Source organism: Schistocerca gregaria, chromosome X (assembly GCF_023897955.1).
Source record: "Schistocerca gregaria isolate iqSchGreg1 chromosome X, iqSchGreg1.2, whole genome shotgun sequence".
In the NCBI taxonomy this organism is placed as follows: Eukaryota; Metazoa; Arthropoda; class Insecta; order Orthoptera; family Acrididae; genus Schistocerca; species Schistocerca gregaria.
This window is the reverse complement of record NC_064931.1, coordinates 644,637,388-644,651,688: the sequence shown is the minus strand read 5'-3', so window position 1 is coordinate 644,651,688 and position 14,301 is coordinate 644,637,388. Positions and strand designations below refer to the sequence as shown.

General features: G+C 42.9%; 1 protein-coding gene across 4 annotated transcripts in view; it reads right to left on the bottom strand.

Annotated features, from left to right (window-relative positions):
• The window catches only part of LOC126299499 (dedicator of cytokinesis protein 3), a 951,484-nt gene extending 937,780 nt beyond the window's left edge, over positions 1 to 13,704 (bottom strand). For 3 of the 4 annotated variants that reach the window (XM_049991445.1, XM_049991444.1, XM_049991446.1), the window contains exon 1: positions 13,581 to 13,692. In XM_049991445.1, the coding sequence (XP_049847402.1) occupies positions 13,581 to 13,617 (37 nt within the window). In that variant the 5' untranslated portion in view covers positions 13,618 to 13,692. Of the gene's footprint in view, positions 1 to 13,580 lie in introns of all 4 variants that reach the window. The other variant, XM_049991443.1, reaches the window with a different exon arrangement.
• Positions 13,705 to 14,301: the final 597 nt, after the last annotated feature.

The following is a 14,301-nucleotide window of genomic DNA, read 5'->3' as shown; positions in this document are numbered from 1 at the left end:
CAGGTCGTCGGAAGCGAAATTGTCATTTTAAGGGCAGTTTAAACTCAGTCCTCCTAATATGCGTAAAAAGTTGCTTCAAGTGTTTATTTCGTGCATGTTTTTCGCTGAGCATTCGTCCTGAAGAAGAGTTAGGAAAGGCCGATGTTGACGTCCTGCAGCAATTCATGCTTCGCTGCTAATCAATTTTCAGACACGAGCTGCGATGAACGACATTGGTGCTGAGTATTCGTGGTCATCTATTGCTGGCAGTGATAAAAAAATTCCTTGGAAATGGTGGTTGCTACCACTGATGGTCGTAAAACTGCGATACACACGCAAAATTTGTTTCTTTTATCATGTAGACTAAAAGACCATCACCAGTTTCTGCTGCTCTATCACACTATCTTCACAGTCTGTATTAGACTGTGCTGTCTTTACGCCTTTTGCTGTTCACGACGAACAACACGGGCAATGAGCGGTATAACACTGTTATTCAATCAATCATCTAATTGATGGAAAATTTTTGCCTTTAAAATCTGTCATTAAGATATGATACGCAAAGACTATATAATTTACTAAATAATATTTTGTCATGGATTAATGAAATGAAACTGTTCGTGTAAGTAATTTTACATACCTGTTATGTGAAAGATAGAGTGTTTTTATACTGTACGGAAGCTATTGTGGGGAGCGTAAGAGGTGGCTTGGGTTTTTGGCCCTCTTCTTGTAGAGCGAGCAGGGACGAGAAGACAGAGCAACACTCGGACGCAGCAGGTGATGCCTTGCCTGGAAATTGTTGCGCAATAGCCTGGGATGACAACCGCTGAATTATTACGGCTTTGGTACAGGTTGTTGAGCTATGTTATGGACGTTAAAACGACGCCAGGAAGACTTAATTAGTCCACACTTCAAGTAACTTGCACGCTGTACTACGGGTAGTGTTGCCGCAGTTACTATCCGCCAAACCAAACGACGACAACCAACCGGTTAAAAACTGTATAATTAGAATTTTAGAAGTGTGAACCATTAATTCGAAATTAACTTTTTTTGAATAATTAATTTAACATAAAATTTAGTTCATTCAGTCATTTTATTCTTAATCATTCACCTATATAGGGTCCTTTGCTGGTGTTTTATTATTGCGAGTAAATCTCCTATAAAAACAGTTGAAATGCTTTATTCAGTATCTGCAAATACGTATTTTCATCTTTGGATAAATGTCTGAAAATAAAAAATACGTACGATTTACTCAAACCACTGTTCTCCATTCGTGGTAGGTGGGGCAGTAATCGACAAATATTAAGTATACCTGGTTTTGCAATTAAGGAACGACGCATTTGATTCTACATTTCATATATGATGATATAAGTATAAACTTTTGTTAAATAACGGTTGATATTTATGTTCGGAATTTACTTTAGTGTTGCAAATTTGGTTTAATAGTGCAATTGGTTAGCCGCTTCAGTGCCTGGTTAGGAACTACGTTTAGTGACATCCAGGAACAACGACGTTGATGTACTAGTTCGATCGGGATGGTTGATATCGATGAGTCTCCTTGCCTATAACCACTGGGGTGCGTCATTCCCCACTTGCCTCCCACCACTGCGGTGCGTCATTTTGATGAGTCGCCTTGCCTCTCACTATTGCGGTGCTTGATTTCCGTGAGTATACATGGACATTTTACCTTATTGCAAATGTGGTGACTGTATTCCGTTGGCAGCCACTTAGCGGCCAGCGAGAGTTAACGGCGGTTGGATGGAAACACACACCGCAATCACTAACCCACATGGCGGCGTTCGAGAGCGGCCGCCGAAATCAAGCATTCCAGTGTTCTGGGGACGGACCATAATTAACCCCGTAGGGAACAGAAAACTACGTAAGCACGCAAGTAACTTATTTACCAGAAATGTCAGTGACTAGCCATATTATTTGTACTGTACAGTCACATTTTCAATACTCAAGTAACGTCTGAACATCAGTATCAACCGTTAGAACACAAAGGTTTACATTTACATCGTAAATTAAATGTAAAATCCAATGCATCGGTTCTTCATTGCAAAAACAGGCACACTTGATATTTGTTGTTTACGGCACCATCTACCACGAGTGTGAAACAATGGTCTCAGTAAATCATACGCGTTTTTTTGCGTAGAATCCGAACATGTAATAAATATAGAGAGTTCCATTTAGGAAATACGAAGTTGACCCCGCTCACGCGCGATAGTTAGTTAGGATGTGGCCAGTTGCAGCACACATGTCATTTACTTTACACCTGGAACATCTTTTTCGTACGATGCGTCGTTTTCGAAATATCTGGTTGCCTCAAGGTAAAAAATGTGAATGTCGTGTGACTAGGGCCATCCATCAGGTAGACCGTTCGCCGGGTACAAGTCTGACGCCACTTCTGCGACTTTCACGTCGATGGGGATGAAACGATGATGATTATAGGATAACACAACACCCATTCCCTGAGCGGAGAAAATCTCCGGCCCAGCCTGAAATCGTACTCGGGCCCTTAGGATTGACATTCTGTCGCGCTGACCACTCAGCTACCGGCGCCGGACGTTGCCTCAAGGTAAACATCCTACATGTACAGCCAAGCCCTCCACTGCCAGTAATTTCATTCAACTCAGGAAGACTCTGGGCGTTGTTAAGCTGATACAACACATAAAATCTGGATAGGCAAAGAATATATATACTCATCTGTATAAATCTGTCGGCTTTCGTGACGGTTGTCATAAAATCGCTAGGATAATTAGGTAGCGTCGTTTTCCTGTTCTACTAATTCGACATTTCGATATCTCTGTTCGGATCTTTTTCAGGAATCTTCTGAGTCTGTACGATTAGAAGCGGCAAATTACGCGGCGACATGAATGATTTGGTCGCTCAACAGTTTTTGCCCACCATGGAATTGCACTGTGGGCCGTCTATCCTATGGTATAAACGATGTCTGCGGACGGCGGTCCGTATCATCAACACGTTGTTGCCCACGTCACCTCACAGGCGGCTGTGGTTCTTTTCGAATGGATGTGCTCAAGGTTCACACGGCGGCATCCACGATCTGACTGCAATCAAACTGAATTCCTTTACTAACGAAAGCGATTACAGAAAACAAACGTTTCACACTCCTCAATGATAATAAAAATCTGTCACCAGCTAGTGAACATGGCGGAAAACGATCGTCCGCGTGCGTACGAACGCGTTTTATAATTACACTATTGGCCATTAAAATTGCCACACCAAGGAGAAATGCAGATGATAAACGGGTATTCATTGGACTAACACATTATACTAGAACTGACATGTGATTACATTTTCACTCAGTTTGGGTGCATAGATCCTGAGAAATCAGTACCCAGAACAACCACTTCTGGCCGTAATAACGGCCCTGATACGCCTGAGTATTGAGTCAAACAGAGCTTGGATGGCGTGTACAGGTACAGCTGCCCATGCAGCTTCAACACGATACCACAGTTCATCGAGAGTAGTGACTGGCGTATTGTGATGAGCCAGTTGCTCGGCCACCATTGAGCAGACGTTTTCAGTTGGTGAGAGATCTGGAGAATGTGCTGGCCAGGGCAGCAGTCGAACATTTTCTGTATCCAGAAAGGCCCGTACAGGACCTGCAACATGCGGTCGTGCATTATCCTGCTGAAATGTAGGGTTTCGCAGGGATCGAATGAAGGGTAGAGCCACGGGTCGTAACACATCTGAAATGTAACGTCAACTGTTCAAAGTGCCGTCAATGCGAACAAGAGGTGTCACCAATGGCACCCCATACCATCACGCCGGGTGATACGCCAGTATGGCGATGACGAATACACACTTCCAATGTGCGTTCACCGCGATGTCGACAAACAGGGATGCGACCATCTTGATGCTGTAAACAGAACCTGGATTCACCTAAAAAATGACGTTTTGCCATTCGTGCATCCAGGTTCGTTGTTGAGTACACCATCGCAGACGCTCCTGTCTGTGATGCAGCGTCAAGGGTAACCGCAGCAATGGTCTCCGAGCTCATAGTCCGTGCTGCTGCAAACGTCGTCGAACTGTTCGTGCAGATGGTTGTTGTCTTGCAAACGTCCCCATCTGCTGACTCAGGGATCGAGACGTGGCTGCACGATCCGTTACAGCCGTGCGGATTAGATGCCTGTCATCTCGACTGCTAGTGATACGAGGCCGTTGGGATGCAGCACGGCGTTCCGTATTACCCTCCTGAACCCACCGATTCCATATTCTGCTAACAGTCATTGGAGCTCGACCAACGCGAGCAGCAATGTCGCGATACGATAAACCGCAATCGCGATAGGCTACAATCCGACCTTTATCAAAGTCGGAAACGTGATGGTACGCATTTCTCCTCCTTACACGAGGCATCATAATAACGTTTCACCAGGCAACGCCGGTCAACTTCTGTTTGTATATGAGAAATCGGTTGGAAACTTTCCTCATGTGAGCACGTTGTAGGTGTCGCCACCGGCGCCAAACTTGTGTGAATAATCTGAAAAGCTAATCATTTGCATATCACAGCATCTTCTACCAGTCGGTTAAATTTCGGGTCTGTTGCACGTCATCTTCGTGGTATAGCAATTTTAATGGCCAGTAGTGTACTCAGGTTAGACATACACTGTCTAGACACATTAATACGACAACCTGTCAAAAGCCTGAATATCAGCCTTTTTGCAGCGCGTGCCCTGCGGGACGTGCAAGAAGTCACTTGGGTTATGGCAGGTATCGACAGGGATATATGCCGAATGAAGTGTCGTGGCCTGCTGCGCTAGATATTTGGCTTGAGGATCAGTGGCGCGAACAGCCCGATAGAGGTGGTTCCACAGATTCTCGGTTGGGTTTTAATCCGGGGAGCTTGGTGTTCAAGAGAATTCGGTCAACTCATCCCAGTGCTCTTGGAACCACGTGCGTACACTGCGAACTGTGTGTCACTTTGCATTGTCCTGTTAGTAGATACCATCGTGCCTGCATGTTGGTATGAGTATGGTCCCCATGGATAGATGCATACTTGCGTTCATCCATTGTGCCTTCCAGAATGACGAGATCACTCAGAGAATGCCACGAAACATTTCCCAGAACAGGTCATAACACAGGGTGTTTTCTTCCAGACGTTCCACGCCGTACAACCAAACGGCCGTCTGTCCGATGGAGAATAAAACGCGATTCACCTGAAAAGACGATCTGTCGCCACTCAGTGGACGTCCAGTCGCGATGCTGACGTGCAAATTCCAGCCTTCGTTTCCGGTGAACGGCAGACAGTATGGTTGTATAAACTAGGTGCCTCCTGCGGAGACCCATACACAGCAACGTTCGCTGAGGGACACTGTTGGTAGCCCCTAGTTTCATTTGAGCAATCACTCGTTCAAAAGTTTCATATCTGTTCACCCGTACACATTACCGCAACCGACATTCATCCCCGTTGTCTACGGCCCGTGGTGCACCACAGTTACTTCGGTGCCAGGTTTGGACAGCGACGTTTTCCCGTGCACGGTATACTTTGACCACAGTTTACGAACTTAGCTGTTTCAGACATGCTTCCAGCCTTGTCCAGAAAGCCAGTAATCGTGTCCCTTTGGGCGTCAGATAAATCGCTTCGTTTCCACATTCCGCGTTCCCCCGACACGCTTTATACAGAGGGGTCCAAAAAAATGTATCCACTGTTTAAATGTCCATAACTGGCAAACTAACTGACGGAGTCGTCTCATCTTTGGTAGTGTAATAGTTTGTAGTTCCGGCAATCGCCACACAGGCGTTATATTGCGTTGTTTTGTTTTGTCAGATGACAGTCGCCAGATAGTCGGTGTGTTGTTCATAGTTGCACCTAGTTACTCGAGTAAACATGGCTGGCGCAAGGCTTACATTCGATGAAAGGAAGTCAGTTTTGAAGTGGTATTTTAAGTACGAAAACATTAATGAGGTTCCACGGCAATGGCGAAATGAGTATCAAACAGAGCCGCCGGCACGTTTAACGATTCGTCGCATTGAGACATATTTGAAACCGAAGGCTGTGTTAAAGATGTTCACAAACAGCGATCTGGACGACCTGTAACAGTAACAAGTCCAACAACTCACTCGCTCACCACAGAAGTCTGTGAGACAGTGTGCCCATGAAACTGGAGTGAGTCACTCAAGTGTTCGGCAAATTTTGAAGACATCAAAGTGGAAGTGCTACATCCCACGATTGCTACATGCAATGAACGAGGACGACCCAGATCGTAGAATTGAGTACTGCGAGTGGTTTACTAACATGGTGCGCAACGATGAATAGTGCAGAGACGATTTTGTGGTCTGATGTGGCACAGTTCAAACTCAATGGTACAGTAAATCGCCACAATTGCATCTACTGGGCCGCCGAAAATCCGAACGTCCATGTAGACAAAGCCGTGTATTTGCCAGGAGTAAATGTGTGGTGTGGGTTGTCTTACCGGGGCTTGATTGTGCCATTCTACTTTGACGGCACAGTTACCGGTGAGGTGTACCTTCAGAAGCTTCAGACATCCATTTTACCTGCCATCCGAGACTTGTATGGAGACGGAAGAGTTTACTTTCAACAAGATGGTGCCCCAGCCCACTACCAAAATCGTGTTAGGGCCTATATCGACGAAAATCTACGAGGAAGATGGGTAGGCCGTAGAGGTGCTGTGGAGTATCCACCACGTTCTCCTCTGGACTTTTACCTGTGGGGAACACTAAAGGACGTTTATCGACAAAAGCCACGCACATTGGGTGAACTTCGAGAATCCATCGTACATTCATGTGCAAATATCCAACTGAACACGTTGCAGTCAGTAGTTGGTGCTGGAGTTCGGCGGCATCGTTTGTGTGTGGATGTTAATGGTGACCCATCCGAACACCTTCAGTGATGTCTTTAAGTTGGACTTTAAGCTACACGTTCACCAAAATGAGACACCTCCGTCAATTTGTTTGCAAATTATGGACTTTTAAACAGTGGATACATTTTTTGTACCCCTCTGTATACCCTCCACTGCTAGCGCTGCCGTCTGTGAGTGGTTACTGCACGTTGATGTCGAACATAGGCGGCGGTCACATTAATATGATTGGTCCGTGTGATTTAGATGTATAACTACGCGAGAGGAGTGGAATAAACAAGAGGCTTGTAAGGCCGAAGGAAGAACTGGGCACGGTAACGGCAGTCATGGAAGCAGGAAGAAAAATAAATGCACCAAGGTTAAAACAGTGGAACATTACTGGTTAACGGATATGAAACACAGGAGAACAGCAGAGGAACAAAAATTAAGGAGGATGGAGTGTTTTCACCAAGAATCCACGGTCTGTTCTGTGATATTTCCTAGTACGTCCAACATACAGAATCATCTCTGTTACAGAAAACGTTCTTCAATTACAGTTTTCTTACGAAAACCGTGAAAGAAACACATACTACTAGCCTCTTCTCGAAAAGGAACAAGTTATCTTTTGAGAGATCGCGTGTGGAATGTCTGCAGCACAGCCTTCCTTCGTCATTTGGTTGTCAGCACGCAGATGTGTTGGCGTTAACATCCACACAAAACGAAAGCGAGCGCAGTAGCGTGCACAGAAGAAGGCGCTGTGCAGTTCGTAGACCGCGGGCGATGACAGCTGCGGCCGTCTCTGTAACAAGGAAGTGGGCACGGATCTACCAACGCTTCCTCTCAAACAGTCCCGACATGCGCCGTTAGCTAGACAGACGCCGAGAGGACGCTAGCTTTCCATGGCAGAAGCAGTGAATTCTTTCCCGCTGATACCCTCCCTGCTAATACTTGTTCGCATTCACTCAACATCACTCTCGGATTTTAGTAGCCATGGAAGCATTACAATGGCAGCTGAATAAAAGTTGCTTTTTATAGAGTGACGTAGCACGGCGGAGTGCGCTAAAAGGCGCCGCTCCTATCAATGTGACGTACATTTTTCACGGATCACCTAAATTACATCAATAGTACACCGAAAGGATAGTCAGGGTTTGACGTCCCGCTGACGACGAGGTCATTAGAGACTGAGTACGAATTTGGATTGACAAAGGAAATCGACACTACCTTTTCAGAGGAACCACCCCGGCCTACACCTTACACTATTTAGGGAAATAACGACAAACCTAATTCCAAATGAGCAGACGAGAATTTGAAGCTCTATGCTCCCGAATAGATACATAAGTTCATGTCCCATAGATAATTTGCACGATAAATCGTAATGATCATTCTGTAACCTGTGGACCTTCAGAGTGTTGATGAAACACAGAAATTGCATCGGGATCGAATGCAACAGGCACCATGCGGACTTTTCTCCATTGGAGTAATGTCTCAAACTGTCTACGCTTTGATCATTCCCTGGAAGACCAGTTGAAGTTACCGAAGCACATCTGGAGGCATTCTGTAAGCTGTGGACCTTCAGATTGTTGATGAAACACAGAAATGGCATCGGGATTGAATACAACAGGCACCATGCGGACTTTTCTCCATGGGAGTAATGTCTCAGACTGTCTACGCTTTGATCGTTCCCTGGAAGACCAGTAGTAGTTTGGGAAGCACATCTGGAGGTATTCCGTAATCTGTGAACTTTCAGAGTGTTGATGAAACACAGAAAGTGCATCGGGATTGAATACAAGAGGCCGCATGCGGACTTTTCTCCATTGGAGTAATGTCTCAAACTGTCTACGGTTTGATCGATTTCTGGAAGACCAGTAGTAGTTTCCGATGCACATCTGGAGGCGTTCTGTAACCTGTGGACCTTCAGAGTGTTGATGAAACACAGAAATTGCATCGGGATTGATTACAACAGGCACCATGCGGACTTTTCTCCATGGGAGTAATGTCTCAAACTGTCTACCCTTTGATCGTTCCCTGGAAGACCAGTAGTAGTTTCCGAAGCACATCTGGAGCCATTCTGTAATCTGTGGACCTTCAGGGTGTTGATGAAACATAGAACACATCATTTTACGTTCTCGCCGCAAACTGATTTGTAAATATGGGTACATTTATAGGCTTTTTATTATTTAATATGCAGATGTGAGTTACAGCAACAGAAATTCTTCTACAAACAGGCTGAGTTGTTAACGAGAACCTTTATCAGTTTGTTTTCAAATTTTACTTCGCTGTCTGTCAGATATTTTACACCATAAAGTAAGTTATCAAAAATTTTAGCTGCGACACTGTGCATCCCTTTTCGTGCTAAATACAACCTTAATGTGGAGTAACGAATGCTATTTTTCCTCCTGGTATCATAATTATGTACACCATTGTCCTTTTGGAACTGCAGTGTATTATTTACAACAAACTTTATGAGGTAATAAATATACTGTGAAGCAGTAGTCAATATGCCCAACTCTTTAATCAGATGTATCGTGGGTGTGCACCAGTGTTATTCTTACAAAACGCTTTTGAGCAAAGAAGACTTTCTTTCTTAAAGATGGCTTACTCCAGAACATTATTGCTTATGACATTACTGAATGAAAATTCGCAGAATATGTCAATATACTGATTTGTCTCTCCCCAAGATTTGCAACGGTTGGTTCCAAGTGCAACCGTGGCTGAACTAAGTTGCTTTTTCCAGTTTATATTCTCATCAGTACGATCACGTAGTAATTTTGAAGTTTCCACCCTATTTCTTATTTCCTCACCTAGATGTGCAGAACTAAATGCGTTGTACCTTTTTACAATTGAGGGTGAGACCATTCGCAGAAAACCAGTCAATGATACTTTTAAGAATACTGTCTAACCGTTCTTCTGTTCTGTACACATGCTTCAATTGATTACAATACTAGTGTAACTTACAAAAAGTACCATTCTTGTTGGTTGTATGTTGGACTACAGATCGTTTATATGCATGAGGAACAATAGTTGACCTGAGACTGAGCCATGGGGCACCCTATATGTGATTTCTCACCAGTCAGAATAATGTCCCCAGCCAACATTTGTTGAATTACTAAGTACAACTTTCTGTATTCTTTTTGTTAGATATGATATTATCCATTAATTGGCTAAATCATCACTCCCATAAAACTTCAATGTATATAGAATAATACGAGTGCAATGTGTCACCACTGCCCAAACTCCCTCGGTAGAACACCGTAACCAAAGGAGAAGGAAGATTAGCGTTTACGGTCCTTAGAGACAGAACTTAACCTTGGATTAAAAATATAATAAAAAAAAGCTTGTGGTAGAAATTCGGTTGCGGTCTTTTCAAAGAAACATTCCCGACAGCCGGCCGGTGTGGCAGTGCGGTTCTAAGCGCTTCAGTCTGGAACCGCGTGACCACTACGGTCGTAGGTTCGAATCCTACCTCGGGCATGGATGTGTGTGATGTCCTTAGGTTAGTTAGGTTTAAGTAGTTCTAAGTTCTAGGGGACTGATGACCACAGATGTTAAGCCCCACAGTGCTCAGAGCCATTTGAACCATTTAAAAACTTGGTTGGTAAGTAGTTTTTTGTATTCTGTATTTCATGCAGTTTAATTCAAGCTTTAAAGTTTTTAAAAAAATTGCCTTGCGACAAGGATAGGCGTAGCATAATGGATTTAGGGGAAAAAACAACAGAAATCTAAATGTAGAAGGCAGGGCTGAATTTGGGCCTTATTCCTACCGGATAAATGCCACAGTGGTTCCTAAATTCTGCCACAACCGTTTTTCTTCCATTCTTTTCCGCCTGAAACTGTGGTTTGCTTATGTCGATCTTTACTCTGATGACGGTGCAGGAGGTATCAAATTCTGTTGAGTAGGTCTACACCGTTATATTTGCGAGAAATAATAGATGCTTTGATATCTTGGTAGATATAAATCTGACGTCAGTTAGCAACGCAGCAACATACTCGGCACCTTGCATTCAGTCTGCTGAAGAAAATCTTGTTTTGATACCCAAAATCGTTTATAAGTAATTAAATGTGTCACTGTTACGTGCAACCTCTTGTATATTCAGGGTACTTGATTCAGAATATGTGCAAAGTCCTCAAGTTTCGATATAGTACTTTGCCTCTACACAGTCCAAGGGTTGATGAGCAAATAAAACCTCTGTAGGGCTGCTTTAATATTTTATCACAGAACAATGCGCAAAAACAGGGACAGATTATATTTGTCAGTCGAGCAGATGATTGTCATGTCAACCGGTTGCATTACCAAAGACAATTCGTGCAGAGTCTGTGGGGGGATTTAGATATCGGTGGACGATCTAGTCTATCTTCTTGTTATCTTCCGCGTATTATCGCGTTCTGAGGCAACGTCTCTTATCACTGCCCTTTATGATGAACTAAGTTCCCAGTAATGGTGTTCAGTTTCATCACATCACAAATAATAGCAGCAGGCCGCACATGGTACATTTAATGAAGGTGATCATTCACACCATGTGGCTGCCTTTTTTAATTACAGTTATATCCGGTAACTTGATCAATCTGTGGATGTACTTTATCTGGCATAATCATGAATAACATTCCAGAAGTTTATCTTCTTGGAACACATTTGCCACTTCCACGTAGGCTCTCTCAAAGAATCACATCGTCTGCTGCCTCCCACACTTTAAACTAGCGTGCCTTGCTAGCAACGACTCGTTTAAAATTGCCTTACCGCACAACAAATTCTGTTTAGTGTCGTGTGACTGCTGAATCTGAACGTTTACAGATGTAGCCGGATCGCAGTTTAGCTTCATGCGGCAATTACAAAACTGTAAGGAAATGCAAAAGTACATGACCAGTGACGTTCGGCAGCAGTTCTGGACCACCCGTTCACACGTTAAGTGCGAAAAAATACTTACACTTTCAAGCAGTTCTCGTACCAACGATCAAGGTTGACGGGATATTACTCCCACAATCTAAGTAATTTATTATTTACAAATATTCTGTATTGTGTATCATGCGTTTCAAAGATATAATTGATCCTACAAACATTGCGCAGAAGTCTGCAATGGATGGGTGTACATTCGCCGATCGGTCGATATGGTTGCAAATCTCGAATCTGCCCGCCTTTGATCATCAGCGTTGGGTACGGAAACACGTTGCAGTCCCAGGTTCTGCGAACGGCGTTCAGCTGGCTGGGTTCCGAAGCACCGATCACGGGCCGATGCGCAGTCTCAGACTCCCTAGCTCCCATGTATTTTCCCCATCGCTGCCGGCGCAGCAATTAACGCGTCAACATATTGCACCGAAGGCCGGGGTCCCCAAAGCGATGTCCAAAAAATGTGGTGAATGAAAAGATCCAAACTATACGCAGCCATTTGTTCTAAAATTTCTAATATAATATTTAGAAACATTGTAGAATATCTAGCTGCTATATTTGAACTCCCTGTAACATGTATAAGGTTCAATAAAATTATACGTGTGACAATGAATTTTTCGTGAAATAAAGCTACACAAAGAAAAAGCAAATGCTGTATTGATTTTATTCTAAGGCATCTCGACAAGCGTAAACTCATACGCACTGGTTGGTAGTGGCACGCATCTACAAAATACAAACCTCATACTTCTCAATTTTCAGTAAAATAACTGTTACAGATATAAAAAGTACACGAGTGCTCGGGATGGTAATATTAACTTTCATAAATTACAGTTCTTCGGATAACAAAGGCACTTTTTATCAGTATTTTTTTTCGAAAAAGAGGTTCTTGCATGACCTGCTTCTCACATTTTTGCAGTTAATTGCTGTTAACGCTCGTATCACACGTCTGCAGGCTCGTCAGCTGTTAGTCCATCTTTAGCGAAGTATAATTTGCTCACACCACACTGTCCAAATAATTTGGGGAAAGATACAGTAATCAACATTAAACCATAGCTTATACGACCCCTCACTACACAAGTGCATGTGCTTCAGTACTGCCTGTAACATAATGACGATATATGTTTCATCCTGAGTAGCAGACTATTAACAGCTTTTCAAACATTACAGCCAGCTCGCGTTACTGATGCCAACGGAATAAGTTAATTAGTGTTGGAAAACAACTTCAATATAAATTTCAAGTCATATTTCGTGCACGTTCGGTTACTTTGCATTTCTTTTCTAGTCATTTAGGCAAGTGTCCAGTATATAACTAAAGATTGAACCATACTGACATAAAGCACTGGGAGAGATAAAAGGTATATTCTATACAAATACAAAAAAGTGACAGCGCGGAAACATTAATTGCACGGGGATGTCATTGCATCCTTTCCGTATACATTACATATAAAAGCGCCTGTTGTTAGCATTCCGTAACATAACGGCAGAATTACCAAATAGGCTGAACGTAAATATTTTGTTTTTACGAGTTACATTTGTAAATTTAGAGAATCACTATTATTCAGATTTGTTTGTAACAAATTTTAGCCACGACTTATCATGCTTTACCGCTCAACAAAAACGTCAACTTTTAAAAAATAAATTACATGTGCAATAGAAGAATGTGGCAGCTAATAAGCGTAACAGTTACAAAGCCAAAACAGTACAAATAAATATGTTCTGAGCAAATGATACACAGAGCTATGTAAAACAAACAACGGGACTTGAATGTAGTGACAGATGCCGCCACTTCGATGCTCCAATGCTTCGGTGACAGTACACTGAAAACGTAATTATTCCTAGGGTTCAACTTTAGAAAGACGTGTCGGTTAGAACTGAAGCTCCTTTAAAGCGCCGTGACTTACCAACGCCGTATTTTTTATTAACTGTTGTCGTCCACATCGTACGCGTACGCTTCCACTCAGCAAAACATCACTTCACTCCCACCCCATAGCTTGCACGACACAACTAGCTACATCGGTGCACTGTCGTCGGGTAATAATTGCAGTCGAGGTCTGTAATGTTATCGATAACTGAAAGTCGACAGAAATACCGATCGGTCGTAGGTACAGGTATCGATTAATAGTAATTTAATTAGCAAGGAGTTTGTGTGAATGAATTGTTTGAGGAATTAGAGTGGTTTATTTGAATAAATGAAATCCCAAGTAATGTAAAAATGCCTAGGAGGTGTATCTTTGGATATGTTCCTGTATATCTCTGATTTCACGTTGTATTCATTTCTCGACGATAAACATAAACGCTTTGCAACAAAAAACTAATAGTACCCGCTGCAGAATGTTTTTGAAAAGTTGCATTAGTTCACTCTGTTATTTTTATGTATGTAGCAGCGCATTTGGTTTGAAAGAAGACTACTGATTCAAGATCGACTTTCGACGCTACTTTCTAAAATACTTATGATAATTTTTGGCAGTTTTTATTTCGCAAGACGCCTAGAAAGTCAATCTACATAAACCTAACTACAGTTAAACGGATTTTTAAAATAATCACGGCTGAGACACTAAATTCACGTATTTACACGACTCTCAAGGTATTAGGCTACATACGCAAATAATTTTATTGTATTTA